This window comes from Salvelinus alpinus, chromosome 5, assembly GCF_045679555.1.
Source record: "Salvelinus alpinus chromosome 5, SLU_Salpinus.1, whole genome shotgun sequence".
In the NCBI taxonomy this organism is placed as follows: Eukaryota; Metazoa; Chordata; class Actinopteri; order Salmoniformes; family Salmonidae; genus Salvelinus; species Salvelinus alpinus.
In genome coordinates this window covers 92,078,945-92,094,858 of record NC_092090.1, presented here as the reverse complement: position 1 = coordinate 92,094,858, position 15,914 = coordinate 92,078,945, and the positions used below count along the sequence as shown (strand labels likewise).

Below are 15,914 nucleotides of genomic sequence, written 5' to 3'. Positions count from 1 at the left end.
AGGAATCCCGGAACATATTCCATTCTGCGCTAGCAAAACAGTCCTGTAGCTCTGCTTCATCTGAACACTTTTTTATTGACCGAGTTACCGGTGCTTCCTGCTTAAATTTTTTGCTAGTAAGCAGGAATCAGGAGGATAGAATTATGGTCAGATTTGCCAAATGGAGGGCGAGGGAGGCTGTACGGCTGTAACGTAACAAAATGTAGAAAAAGTCAAGGTGTCTGAATACTTTCCAAATGCACTGTATACTACAGAAAAAGGATCTTCCTTTAATCATGACAGTGTTGCGAGGACATTGTTCTGCTCCCTGTTAGGGTTTCCATTCCCAGAGGATTACCCCTGCTCTCTTAGATTCAGTCAGTCAGTTACTCCCAGTCCCAGGCACTGGCTTTTGAGTGAGGGGAAGGACCATGTCCAAGTCCCCCTGCTCTGCTCCACTCTGCTCCCTCACGTCACCCATGGGCTTTGTTTTAATCCCACTGCAATCCATTATGGTCAGTCACCTCTTAAGCCCTCTGTGTCCTCAAGATCTTTCCTCTCCTCTCCTCATTCACACAGCACATTCCCCTCTTCCCACAACCATGACCGCAGAACGATGTCTTTTGGTGTGGGTGCTGTCGAGTAAAGGGGGGGGGGGGTTCTCCGCTCATACAGGAGTAATAAAGTTATTTGTATATACAGTACCAGTCAAATGTTTGGGCACACCTACTCATTCCAGAGTTTTTCTTTATTTTTACTATTTTCTACATTGTAGAACAATAGTGAAGACATCAAAACTATGAAATAACACATATGGAATGATGTAGTAATCAAAAAAGTGTTAAACAAATCAAAATATATATAATATTTGAGATTCTTCAAAGTAGCCACCCTTTTCCTTGATGCCAGCTTTGCACACTCTTGGCATTCTCTCAACACACAATACCAATATGATACATAAACGACAACAAACCAATGGTCATGACCATCAAAGGGGCCATTGGTTGTTCATGACTCGATGAACTGTGCTAATTGGGAAGGACAGTCAGAGAGACGTTATTGTACTGTACAGTCTTTTGGCTGAAACCGTGGACCAGTGGCAGGGAGTGTCACACATAGTAAGAGGATGTGGGTCATTATACGACATGTATCAGTAGTGAGAACTGATAGCTGGATGAGAGGTCAAGGATTACTCCACTAAGCTTGTTGTGACCACAGATTGTGGGGCAGCAGCAATCAAAAAGAGCACAGAGCCTTGCCAGTAGGGATTAGAGAGCGATGTGGTGGGGAGGGTGCTGGTCTAGCTGTGCTGGTACGTTTACTGGCAAACACCGGAGCTATCGAGACTTCCCGTTGCTATGTTACAGTAGATCACTATCCAAACAGAATTCCCATTGATTTTTTTTATAACACACGGCGAATGTCATTACTGTGCCTATTTTTGTTTGTCCATTATCAGAGGAATATACATTATCTTACATTATATTTGGATACATTGTCATTTTGTATCCAGCAATGGGCTGTGAGCACTTTGTGTTGTTTACGAGGTCCCACTAATACTGACAACACTCTCTCTCTCTCACCGTGTCTGTTACCCAGAAAGCTTTGTTGTCCCTCAACCAACATGTATCTGCTTAACTGGTTTAACAAAGACATGTAGTACATGCACAAGATACTGTTTGCTGTGGCGATATGGAGCTTTCCCTGTCTCTTTTTTAACCTACTACGGAAATGAGCTTAGTCAGTGATCAATGTAAAACTAGCTATATCATGATTGTGGACTTATTCTGCCCTCTAACACTGCCTGTGTTACTATAAGAGCTGTGAAAAAATGTGACTCAGAAGTACCACAAAGGTGAACAAACAATACATGATTGTGAGAGGACAAGGACCATTAATGTTAGAATCATATCCTTGTAACCTAATCTCCACACATATCACAAAGGGGATGATTAACGACTCCAACCTGTAAACCAGAGAATGGTTGCAGACTGATGCCTATCAGCCTGTTGTTTATTCACGTTGAAATGCCGCCAACAATTCACCAAAGATCTTGGAACAGAAAAGTTGTTTTAAAGTGCTTCCTCTTAAAGGCCTACTCTTAGCCTAAATATGATATAAAGCCATAAAACTCTTAATCTTCTAACCATATTGAGGATGTTAGCAGCGTTTGCCCATAAGTTAAAATCATTTTTATCTGTTCAGGTGTACTAATATCAGAGCGAGCATCTTTATTTCAAGAATGTTTTGCTCTTAAATCAAGGAAACGCAACCATCTTCATGACATGAATGTATTTTTTTATTACATTTTGCATTTATTAAAGAGAATTTTTCTCGACAACATACATTAAGCTGTGAATCAGATGTTAAGGAAGGAAGCAGTGTGACATCACAATATCTTACAGTTCAAAGGGAGTTGAGAGTCTCTGATGCATCTGTCAGTGTGTATATATATAGAGCAAGGGTGGAAGACAAAGGCACACACCACAGAGACTCACTGTCCACAGTAACCATGGATACCGCGGCCAGAGATGCAGTCTGCACTATCGGGGTTCAAATGACCTCCCCTTTACTAAGCCTAGTCTCATGATGATGCACTCATTGCAATCGAACCCTACGTGCATCTGTGTACATGTCAGTTCAATTAACACATACTATATATGCCTCTGACGTGGGAATGTTCTACACGTTCCTCCTGCATTGGCTGTGGATGATAAATAGTTGGCTTTTCTCCATTGTAAATCAAAATCTGCTCGAGATCAAGAAACTCCCCTATCTACATAATATACCAAGGGAGTGCTCTGTTCATTTGGGGAGACGTGGTCAATAAAAATGAATATCAAGCAAAAAAAATAAGAAAATAAGTGTCAAACATCAGATTGTTCAGTTAAACTCTCATTCACCTTGATAAAGGGAGTTAGTACAAATTAAATGACTTGAATCCTCCTGGAACATGTGTTTTTAAAAAACAGGTTAAATACATCTCCTAATAGTTATGAAACGCTTCTCTATCACAGGAACCAGCCTGCTTTTCACTGTTTAGAGTGTACACTAGGAACCAGGTGTCATGTCAGCACAGTATGTTGCTGTGTTTCTCGTTCGTTAGTGTTAGATTATTGCTGTGCACCAGCAAGACCCAAAGTGGCCCTCTCAAGAACAAACATGAATCACTCCAATCAAACAGCAAAATAAAAGACAATACCAGGACTTATTGTATGAAGAAGAAAAACCATCACACACACAACATCGTTGACACTGGCAGCACAACAAAAGGGTTGCTTTAAGCGCATCATTGGCACAATCAGAAATGAACCACAAATAAGAATGTGGGGGTCTCCACCCCCGGTATATTTCTAGGGACCAGAATTACAACAAGGACATCTACATTCTATATTTGCCTTTATCAAACCAGGGAAAAGATGACATTAGAAAAATACCACAAAGAAACATAGTTAACAGCTAAAGAAATTGTCACTACTCGGGGTGTAAGGCACAAATGTACATGTGGAAGAGAAGCAGGCTATCAACAGATGTAATCCAGTCAGAGGCCTGCATGACGCGCCTAGAGAAAATGGGACGTTTCAGAACCTGCCAAAATGGCCACTCTCCACACCTGGCAGAGGGCCCAACATCCACACACTTCTCTTTTTCATGTGTGGACTTCCATGTTTTTTCCCCCTTTGCACTTTACATGCAAGAATGAGGCTTGTTGACACGCAGTGAGCCAGCAGCCAACCCGGGAGAGAGAGAAGTTACTGACTGCAAAGCCACAGTGCAGAACGTATGTAGATAGATGCCCATGTAGGAGTGATTTAGGGAGTGAGTTTCACGAGTTGTGTGTTTTTTTTCTTCTGACTGCTATGGGAGGTTCTGCTCCAACATGTAGGTTCCATCTAGCACAGTTAAATAAATATCTCCTCCTCAGACAGAGGTCACATATAACTCAAGCTTCAAAAACAAAAGGACCTAGTGGACCTTTTGTGTCAAGAAAGTGGTACTGGCTCCAGTTGAATGACTTAAAATAATTTCACACTTGATTAATTCATATTAAAAGATTTTCTCTCTGAGCCTAAAAAGTCAGTATTTTCAAAAGCACTTATTAAAAATAAATACAACAAGCTATTAGTATTAACAGTCATGTGTTATTCAGTAACCAGTGCAGGAGATTCTCAGACCAAGGCTTTTTTAACCAGAACTTGATTGCTGTGTCCAGTTGCTGTAACACTGAGAGGCGTTTCACAGTTTTCCACGTAAACTCAAGCTGTCGTTCCAGTCGGAGCTCACTGTGCCCAAGTGCTTGCTGGGAGAACGCTCCAGTCCTCACTATACAATTGATCCACTTTTCTCCCGCTGTCTGCTTTTGGCAGTCGGTTAAGAAAACAAAACATCAGTCAAGTCATGGTGTTCAAATGTCCAGCACAACCACATCTTGAATGCTACAACGGTGACATGTTGCTCGTCAATGAAATGTTCATGAAAGTAATTTTCTTCTCAGTAGCAAGTGTTCTGTGTTTCTGAGGAACTGGGAGTCAACAGCCTGAGCTCAACAACAACAACAACAACCATTTGTAGAATATTTACATATATATATAAAAGAAAGATCTTTTAAAAGTGTGTTGCATTTGCTGTACATAGACCAAAGACTAAAGGAGATGCAATCGTGTTCCCTGTTTTGTTTTCTGGGCGTGCTGATTATGTGCAGGAGTCATTGGACTTGACTTTCGTCGAGAGGGACACTAAAGAGGGTTTAGGCGGGACGTCGGGCTTGAGGTGTTTGACCCCGGTCCGGGGCAACGAACCGTAAGAGCTTATGCTGGGTTGTCGGGAGAGGGACATCCCCTGGGAAGTCATGTGCATGGAGTCCACCCTCTGTGGGGCGGGGGGTGGCATCTCCACGCGGTTAAAACTGGGGTTTCTGGACATGTGGGAGGAGTTGGACGAGTTGGTGTTGTGCTTTTTGAGGGCAGATCCTTTCTGGGCGCTCATCGGGTAGCCTCGCTTGAACTCGTGGCCGTAGACAGAGGAGTGGACCTCCAGCCGCTTGCCCATCTGCGGCACGGCGGGGGGGATGGTGAGGGAGGCCTCCCTCTGGGGCACGCGAGGCGGCAGCCCGTCGCTCTCCACCAGGTTAAGGCCGTGGCAGGGGCTCTTCAGGGCCTTGTACTCCAGCGTGGCCCCCTGGTCGTCCAGGCTCATCTGACTGAGGTCACTGCGGTGGGGCTGCTCCACGTACTCATGCTGGTAGGCCTTCTGGTGCTGGTGCTGGGGGAGCACCACCACACTGGGGATGTGGCCCGGGGAGGCCCTCAGAGCCAGGTCAGGGGAGATGACTGGGGAGCCCATGGGCGGCAGGTCCTTGGTGCAGGCGTTGATCAGGTTCTGGTTCCTCTCCCACTCGCGGCTTCCCCAGCTGGGCTTGCGCCTAGGCTGCATGGGGGTGGACTCTGGAGTGGGCATGCCGGCAAGGTCCAGGTGGTGCTGGTCGGCTTTGATCAGCATCTTGCCATTGGTGAGGCGGCCGTTGTGCATGAGCGGGGTGAGGATGGCCTCTGGGTGACCGTCCTTGACCCCGGTCTCAAACAGACCCGTCAGCTTGGTCACGCTGTTCATGGATCCCCTCCTATCGTGAACGTGGTCCTTGTCTTTACGCCTGGTCAGCTCAACATCTCGCCGGCGGTGGTCACACACACAGTACACGAGGATACCCGATAAGATGGCGCCCATGGCGAAGGCCAAGATGACAGCGATGGCCAGCAGTGTGACAGGGACCAGCTGGTCACGCCCCTTCTGGTAACTCTCACGAATAACCCCTGCAAAGACAAGGATTAAATTATTTCAAATATATGAGTGATCAATGACTTAGCTGAAAATCTAAATGGTTAAATTAACTGACGAATGAAGCACAAATAATGAGGAAACATTTGTCACATCCAATTTGTACTATTTGCAGCAATACTGTAGCCTACTGTCAGGAAATGTTATCAGTTTAATTCCAGCCTTACACTTGGCAAAAATGAGCTTATGGTTCCTACAATGAATTCAAAGATTAAACCTTGGCAGTTGAAATGAAAAAGATATATTAGATAAATGAACGTTCAAAAGGAAAGCTTTTTTTTCCTCGATGCAAATGGGACTCGTTTCATATGGCTACGACTCATTCTCATATCAGAGAATAACAGTAAAAATCTCTGATTAGACCTCCAAATCAAAGGAGTTGTGTCATTCATTTCTTAGAGGCCACTTTCCAGCTGTAAAGAAGAAGAAAAAAGAGGCGGTTGGTTTCCGGCCAACTAAAGTGAGGATTCAATAAAAGTGCAGCAAAACATGATGACGAGCATCTTGGCAAAGGAAGGGAGAGAGAGAAGATATTGGATGGAATGAAACAACAGTAGGTTGTTTTTAATTAAATGGGCACAGCTCCGGCATTAGGAGTCCTCATCACTGTAAACACAGACAGAAGTGATAACCTCCAGCTCCTTGATAAACGTGTTATCTAATGCCCATCCATGTTCCTAGAGTTACATAGAAAAATACAGTCCTCACCAAGTACAGATGTATTATGCATGTATCACACAAGACCTATGCAGAGGTGGTGATGAGCTACTTTAAAGGGGAGGATTAGGCAGTTGGCTTCCATCAGACCTATGCAGAGGTGGTGATGAGCTACTTTAAAGGGGAGGATTAGGCAGTTGGCTTCCATCAGACCTATGCAGAGGTGGTGATGAGCTACTTTAAAGGGGAGGATTAGGCAGTTGGCTTCCATCAGACCTATGCAGAGGTGGTGATGAGCTACTTTAAAGGGGAGGATTAGGCAGTTGGCTTCCATCAGACCTATGCAGAGGTGGTGATGAGCTACTTTAAAGGGGAGGATTAGGCAGTTGGCTTCCATCAGACCTATGCAGAGGTGGTGATGAGCTACTTTAAAGGGGAGGATTAGGCAGTTGGCTTCCATCAGACCTATGCAGAGGTGTTGATGAGCTACTTTAAAGGGGAGGATTAGGCAGTTGGCTTCCATCAGACCTATGCAGAGGTGGTGATGAGCTACTTTAAAGGGGAGGATTAGGCAGTTGGCTTCCATCAGACCTATGCAGAGGTGGTGATGAGCTACTTTAAAGGGGAGGATTAGGCAGTTGGCTTCCATCAGACCTATGCAGAGGTGGTGATGAGCTACTTTAAAGGGGAGGATTAGGCAGTTGGCTTCCATCAGACCTATGCAGAGGTGGTGATGAGCTACTTTAAAGGGGAGGATTAGGCAGTTGGCTTCCATCAGACCTATGCAGAGGTGGTGATGAGCTACTTTAACGGGGAGGATGAGGCAGTTGGCTTCCATCAGACCTATGCAGAGGTGGTGATGAGCTACTTTAAAGGGGAGGATTAGGCAGTTGGCTTCCATCAGACCTATGCAGAGGTGGTGATGAGCTACTTTAAAGGGGAGGATTAGGCAGTTGGCTTCCATCAGACCTATGCAGAGGTGGTGATGAGCTACTTTAACGGGGAGGATGAGGCAGTTGGCTTCCATCAGACCTATGCAGAGGTGTTGATGAGCTACTTTAAAGGGGAGGATTAGGCAGTTGGCTTCCATCAGACCTATGCAGAGGTGGTGATGAGCTACTTTAAAGGGGAGGATTAGGCAGTTGGCTTCCATCAGACCTATGCAGAGGTGGTGATGAGCTACTTTAAAGGGGAGGATTAGGCAGTTGGCTTCCATCAGACCTATGCAGAGGTGGTGATGAGCTACTTTAAAGGGGAGGATTAGGCAGTTGGCTTCCATCAGACCTATGCAGAGGTGGTGATGAGCTACTTTAAAGGGGAGGATTAGGCAGTTGGCTTCCATCAGACCTATGCAGTGGTGGTGATGAGCTACTTTAAAGGGGAGGATTAGGCAGTTGGCTTCCATCAGACCTATGCAGAGGTGGTGATGAGCTACTTTAAAGGGGAGGATTAGGCAGTTGGCTTCCATCAGACCTATGCAGTGGTGGTGATGAGCTACTTTAAAGGGGAGGATTAGGCAGTTGGCTTCCATCAGACCTATGCAGAGGTGGTGATGAGCTACTTTAAAGGGGAGGATTAGGCAGTTGGTTTAAATCGGGTGTGCTGTACTACAGTATACTATACATACACAGTATCTCATACGTCATTAGGAGTACTATAAAGATCAGAATAATGTAATTCCTGTATCCCAAATGGCACCATATTCCCTATTTAGTGTGCTACATGTATCTATGGCCCTTGGGGCACTCTGTAGGTAATAGGGTGCCATTCGGGATACAGTCCCAGTTTATGTTTCCAGCTTGGCCACGTCACTGTGGTGCTGGATGGAGAATCACGGTTCCCATAACACAGATAGACACTGATCTTTCGTGGGATGAAAAGGCGAGCCTGTTGAGTGTCTGTAAAACGAACATCTAGAATCCTGCTTCGGTCGTCCTGAAACTGGAATGTAAAAGAAACAGCATTTTTCCTCATTCCGCCCAAATGAAGTGCTTATCATTGGAGTTGTCTTACTGAATGATTTCTGTGAGGAGTAACAAGTTTTATCTAGTGTGTGGTATTAATTGATGACGTGTGTTATGTGGAGGCCTCTGATGACTAAATGACCTGCCTCCATGTGAAACATCTGTTTCTCATCTGAAGTTGGTAACATCAGAGAGTCTTTCATTTCTTCGACTTCCTTCTTGTTTCACACGCCTCAGTTGCCTTTCAGCTTTCTCTTCTATGCCAGCATGGCACACTGTAATTTAGGCCTGTGTTTTCTGTCAGTTATTGTCTTGTGACTGAAATTACATCCAGCTATAGGTTTTATTTAAAAAGTGTTGGACTGAAACGTTTGACTTTATACATAAATAAAAAGGATTGAATCTGTAACCAAACAGCACTTGAGGTTAGCAGCTCTAAAATCTTTTGTCGAAAGAAATGTGTTCCGTACGTGAGTTGCTTTCTGGCAGTACTGGTCCATTCCATTTCAAACCTTCTAAAACATAAATATATCAGTCTCTGTCTCGTTTGTTTTATTATGGGAGATCATCGACAACTTTGGTACAAAATCTTTGTGACATTGAATTTAAGCATATTAATCATCCACAATGGTGCAGGTCAAATACTGGCAGGTGGATTTGAGAACAACACAGTCAGAGGGGTTGAGCATGTCAGAGCTAAGCGTCCATTGTGGAGAAAAGAGAGCTATGGAGCTGGCCGTCTGTCTTCTCCCAGGGTAAGAGGAAGGTTAATGCCTCTCTGAACCAACAGTGACTGGGTCTCCCTCAAACATAGTTCCCCTGCCTCGAGCACCTGGTGGTGGTGGGGGGGGGGGGGGGGGGCTTTCAAAACCAACCCAAAAGCCTCCCCAGACCTTTCATGTATGAAGTCAATTGTTTCTCAAATTAACTTCAAAGAGGGTGCAACAAAAGGACAATAGGCCTCAGACAAATCCCAAGACAGCAGGCTTTTAAATCAAGGTGGCTTCCCTCATTTGAAGGGCTCATTCATCAAGTAAACTGATGTTCAACTTTTTAATACTTGGATGTTCTTGGTTGACATTGAGAATCCCAGAGTATCTAGGACAGCGTGTTGAGGCTTAACATTTAAAGAAAGCAATTTTAATTATTTGTTGCCTCATAACGATGTTATCTTGTGTGAGGTAATAAACAGTGATTTATATCGTCCAGTTTTGACTCTTCTCAGACTGCAGAGTGAAAGGCCACCAGAATACATTTAATAGCCAACAATCTAATTTGAATTTCATACCTCCAAAAGCCTTGTCACACCGATATTTAATCCAGATTTCAGATATTCTTCCTACGTGTCAAAACAACCCAGCACTTCCTTGTAAATGAGAAACACTGTCATCTAGAGTGACAGAGATGTGTGAACATTCACACAGACAGTCTTTAACCTGTGAAGTTAGTGGATCCTGCTGTTGCTTATACTGCCTGCTTGGTCTGGGAAGACTTTAAAGCCCTGTTTACATCACAGTGAGGTTTTCTAGGGCTATAACCTCTGACTGGGGCTATAACCTCTGACTGGGGCTATAACCTCTGACTGGGGCTATAACCTCTGACTGGGGCTATAACCTCTGACTGGGGCTATAACCTCTGACTGGGGCTATAACCTCTGACTGGGGCTATAACCTCTGAGTGGAGCTATAACCTCTGACTAGGGCTATAACCTCTGACTACTGCTATAACCTCTGACTGGGGCTATAACGTCTGACTGGGCTATAACCTCTGAGTGGAGCTATAACCTCTGAGTGGAGCTATAACCTCTGACTGAGGCTATAACCTCTGACTGAGGCTATAACCTCTGAATGGGGCTATAACCTCTGACTGAGGCTATAACCTCTGACTGAGGCTATAACCTCTGACTGGGGCTATAACATCTGACTGAGGCTATAACCTCTGACTGAGGCTATAACCTCTGAATGGGGCTATAACCTCTGACTGAGGCTATAACATCTGACTGAGGCTATAACCTCTGACTGAGGCTATAACATCTGACTGAGGCTATAACATCTGACTGGGGCTATAACCTCTGACTGAGGCTATAACCTCTGACTGGGGCTATAACCTCTGACTACTGCTATAACCTCTGACTAGGGCTATAACGTCTGACTGGGGCTATAACCTCTGACTACTGCTAAAACCTCTGACTACTGCTATAACCTCTGACTACTGCTATAACGTCTGACTGGGGCTATAACGTCTGACTGGGGCTATAACCTCTGACTAGGGCTATAACCTCTGACTAGGGCTATAACCTCTGAGTGGGGTGATAACCTCTGAGTGGGGTGATAACCTCTGACTGAGGCGATAACCTCTGACTGGTGCTATAACCTCTGACTGGTGCTATAACCTCTGACTGGTGCTATAACCTCTGACTGGGGCTATAACCTCTGACTGGGGCTATAACCTCTGACTAGTGCTATAACCTCTGACTGGGGCTATAACCTCTGACTGGGGCTATAACCTCTGACTGGGGTGATAACCTCTGAGTGGGGCTATAGCATACACAGGCATAGTCTGAAAATGATAAAATCTCAATCACATTGAAATGCGTTCAGTGATGTGTCCCTACCACATGCTGAAAGACTAAGAGCTCTATTCAGTCTGTATCGTTGGAGAGTTACAGATTTTGCGATATAAATGTTTTGGTCATTTTGAATTGAGTCGACATGTGCAGCGTTCACAGTGAATGCCGTCTCTGCCAACGTGGGAACATTGACTTAAATTTCAATTGGGCTTTTTGCGCCGAATTTCCACGATACGGTTTGAATAAAGCCCTAAATGGTGCTAACACAAAACACAATATGGACCCAGCTGACTGGAAGGGAGGATGAATGGAAATGCCTTGAGTTTACATCTACCGTGCCTTGGAGAGAACCCCATTTTTGTGTTCAAAGATTGTGGTCGTCTTTTCAACTTGGAGGACGAGGTAGACCATCACTTAGAGGAAGCTATGTGCCGCAGAGAAAAGCAATCTCTGTGTTCAAAGATCATGGTTGTGGTCATGGTTGTCTTTTCAACTGAGAGGAAGAGGCAGACCATCATTAAATGTAGCTATAGCTACAGCGGGTATCAGAAGTATTTACCCACCTTGGATTTGATCACATTTTGTTGCATTACAAAATAGGATTGAAATAGATTTAACTGTGATTGTTTGTCATTGATCTAGACAAAATACTACATAATGTAAACGTGAAAATGTTTTGACAAATGTAATAACTATAATATAGTTGTTGCATAATATTCACCCCCCTTTGTTTAGGCAAGCCTAAATTACTACAGGAGTAACATTTGGCTTAACAAATCACATAATAAGTTACATGGACTCACACTGTGTAAAATAATAGGGGTTGACATGATTTTTTATTGACCACCACTTCCTCTGTCCCCCATACATTCAATTCTTGACTGAGGGACATATGTTGATATGTAAGGTCCCTCAGTCAAGTATTGAATTTCAAGCACAGATTCAACTACAAAGACCAGGGAGCTTTTGAAAAGCCTCATAAAGAAGGGCAGTGATTGGTAGATGGGTAACAATAACAAATCAGACATTGAATATGTCTTTAAGCAGGATCAAGTTAATAATTATGCTGTGGATGATGTATTAAACCACCCAGACACATTAAAGATGCAGTCGTCCTTCTGAACTGAGCTGCAGGACAGGAAGGAAACTGCTTACGGATGTCACCATGAGGCCATTAGCGATTTTAAAACAGCTACAGAGTCTGTGATGGGAGAAAACAATGTCTAGTTGAGTTGTCAACTCATGTGAAATCAATAAAACATTTCACCATGTCATTGGATTTAGGTTAAAAGTTGGATGAAAAGAATGTGAAATGCCCTGACGTTGATGACTTTGACGACAATTGTTTTCCCCAGTGAGCGTTGTATGTTCATACCATTAGGATCTATTCTGTATCTGCTAGCATTATATGGATGAATCAGTATAGGCTAGTTAATGCCATTATCTATTAACCCAACTCAGGCATGGCTAATTTAATGACCCTTTCCACTTCCATGCATACCCTCAAGACATGCTTTGTTCACCAAGAGTCAATGTCAGAGGGAATGCTTGACAATAAAACGATTAATGAGTTATGGACATATTGGATACTTCACTGAATTTACACACATTTACTGTACACATCTACAGATATTAATGTATTTACATAGTCTCTCTGCTCAGTTACAACATGTATATGTTCTGTAACTCTTTAGTCAGAGGCTCTGAGAGAATATCCTTCTATTTGATTGGGCATATACACCGAGTTATGAGCTCTGATCCCTTATTGATGTCACTTGTTAAATCCACTTCAAATCAGTGTAGATGAAGGAGAGGAGACAGGTTAAAGAATAATTTTTAAGCCTTGAGACAATTTAGACATGGATTGTGTATGTGTGCCATTTAGAGGGTGAATGGGAAAGACAAAATATTTAAGTGCTTTTGAACGGGGTATGGTAGTAGGTGCCAGGCAGGCGCACCGGTTTGAGTGTGTGAAGAACTGCAATGCTGCTGGGTTTTTCATGCTCAACAGTTTCCCGTGTTTATCATGGATGGTCCATCACCCAAAGGACATCCAGGCAATTTGAGACAACTGTGGGAAGCATTGGAGTCAACATGGGCCAGGATCCCTGTGGAACGCTTTGGACACCTTGTAGTCCATGCCTTGACAAATTGAGGCTGTTCTGAGGACAAAAGGGGGCGCAACTCAATGATAGGAAGGTGTTCTTAATGTTTTGTCCACTCAGTTTTTTGTACTCTGTTTGAGTCATGGTTACATAAGAACCTTTTAGGACTCTATTTTTTATTATTTACAATTATCGCTTAAAGCCCCACCTATTTAAGATGGAGAACACTGTGCTCAAGCTAAACATGTGGAGATGTACTCAGATCAAACTGTGGAAATTAAAATCACTTATTTTAATTGCTACGCATTTTTCGGTGAATGGATTAAATAGAGCACCTTGGGTTTAAAATGTATGAACACCTCTGAAAGACACAAAGAGGAAAGACCCATGTGGATCCTGTGAAATGCAGACGTACTGCACTGTATGTGTTCTCTGAGGCAGAGGAAAAAGACAACCTAGCAGGGCAACACAATGCAAGCTCATGGGGAGGAAGGAAGCCTGTTGCTTGAAGCTCGATATAAATGGCGGAAGTACGCAATAGTAAAAGTAACAGGTCTGATTATTTTTCTGACCTCTGCAAACATTATTACTAAACAGTCTAAATAGATTAAACATACTTAGAATCAATAGGAGATGACATATCATTGTCTCTCTCGGTTCACCTTAACATTAAAGGGTATGTAATCAGAGGCTTCCTGAGTAATCAGATCGTTGTCCTCATTTCTGTTATTCCCTTTATTCAGACTCCCCTACAGACTTTCCAGCCTGATAGTGGTGTGTTCAAACTTAAATGACATATTGGCACAGTAATTGTCTCCACTCTGAGGTTGTGCTTCTATCATGCCACACATGTGCCAGGGAACTGAAGCTGAAAAAAAACCTCTAGGTGCAACTGGCAAACTGTCTGTCAATTCCAAGTGTAAAATACCAGCACTGAAGGTAGTGTTTTCTATGACAACCAGAAGGTTGAGTGTTTGCTATGACAACCAGAAGGTTGAGTGTTTGCTTTGACAACCAGAAGGTAGAGTGTTTGCTTTGACAACCAGAAGGTTGAGTGTTTGCTTTGACAACCAGAAGGTAGAGTGTTTGCTTTGACAACCAGAATGTAGAGTGTTTGCTATGACAACCAGAAGGTAGAGTGTTTGCTTTGACAACCAGAAGGTAGAGTGTTTGCTATGACAACCAGAAGGTAGTGTTTGCTTTGACAACCAGAAGGTAGAGTGTTTTCTATGACAACCAGAAGGTTGAGTGTTTGCTTTGACAACCAGAAGGTAGAGTGTTTGCTTTGACAACCAGAAGGTAGAGTGTTTGCTTTGACAACCAGAATGTAGAGTGTTTGCTATGACAACCAGAAGGTAGATTGTTTGCTTTGACAACCAGAAGGTAGAGTGTTTGCTATGACAACCAGAAGGTAGAGTGTTTGCTATGACAACCAGAAGGTAGAGTGTTTGCTTTGACAACCAGAAGGTAGAGTGTTTTCTATGACAACCAGAAGGTTGAGTGTTTGCTTTGACAACCAGAAGGTAGAGTGTTTGCTTTGACAACCAGAAGGTAGAGTGTTTGCTTTGACAACCAGAATGTAGTGTTTGCTATGACAACCAGAAGGTAGATTGTTTGCTTTGACAATCAGAAGGTAGAGTGTTTGCTATGACAACCAGAAGGTAGAGTGTTTGCCTTGACAGCCAGGAGGTAATTATTTTACCTTTATTTAACTAGGCAAGTCAGCTAAGAACAAATTCTTATTTTCAATGATGGCCTAGGAACAGTGGGTTAACTGCCTTGTTCAGAGGCAGAACAACAGGTTTTTACCTTGTCAGCTTGGGGATTCGATCTTGCAACCTTTCGCTTACTAGTCCAACACTCTAACCACTAGGCTGGCTACCTGCCGCCCAAAACAACCAGAAGGTTGAGTGTTTGCTATGACAACCAGAAGGTAGAGTGTTTGCTATGACAACCAGAAGGTAGAGTGTTTGCTATGACAACCAGAATGTAGAGAATCACCACCATGTGAATAATATTGTTCATTGAATAAAAAAGGCCTATGTATAAAACAATGATGAAATTAAATATACCTATGGAATACACATGTAAACATGCAATATTGAAAAGCAAAACTGTCCGGGGAAAACAGACACGTTTGTTGATTTACGTCCATTTCATTAATAGTGAACCATTAGAAGAAACACACTGAGAATGGTTTCCAGCATAACAAAATATGTTCCCATGTCCTATACACATCTACCCTTCATGGTACACAACCAGATGATTTACTTTCATAAACACAGATGCCATTCAAACCTGAGCCAGGGAGTAAAGTGAGAGTTAGTTGTGGACATACCGTTCAGGCATTAGAAAAGTGACTCTACGTGGAACAGACGACATAGGCCACAGAGCAACGGGAGAGAAAGCCTCCCTTTCCCTCCCTCCCTCCCTCCATCTGGATAGCTTTTGTAATGAACCCATAAATTGAAGAGACACACAGAGATGGCCACAGGTCGGCGGGGTGGAGGAGGGAGAGAGGGGGAGCGCAGGACTCATTCCCTCAGACAGGGCAGGGGACAGATAGATAGGTATAACTCCAGTTGGTAGGGGGTAGGATGCTCCATAAATACGGTTAGTAATTCATTTGCACTACAATAAGGTACAGCCTTGGAACATTCCATCTGGACCAATGAAAGGTCCTGTGGAAGGGAGACTGTTCACAATGGTAACAGACGGTGGTGTGCAGGGAGGGAGGGAGGGTCGTGGGGGAGAGGTGGGATATCACACAGATAGATGAGCCCAGACACAACGGTGCTCAAATGT

General features: G+C 43.6%; 1 protein-coding gene across 5 annotated transcripts in view; it reads right to left on the bottom strand.

Moving 5' to 3' along the window:
* Positions 1–2,260: 2,260 nt before the first annotated feature.
* LOC139577218 (semaphorin-6A-like) overlaps positions 2,261–15,914 on the bottom strand; it is a 102,277-nt gene continuing 88,623 nt past the window's right edge. For all 5 annotated transcript variants that reach the window (XM_071404171.1, XM_071404172.1, XM_071404175.1 and 2 more), the window contains one exon: positions 2,261–5,789. In XM_071404171.1, the coding sequence (XP_071260272.1) occupies positions 4,672–5,789 (1,118 nt within the window). In that variant the 3' untranslated portion in view covers positions 2,261–4,671. The remainder of the gene's footprint in view (positions 5,790–15,914) is intronic.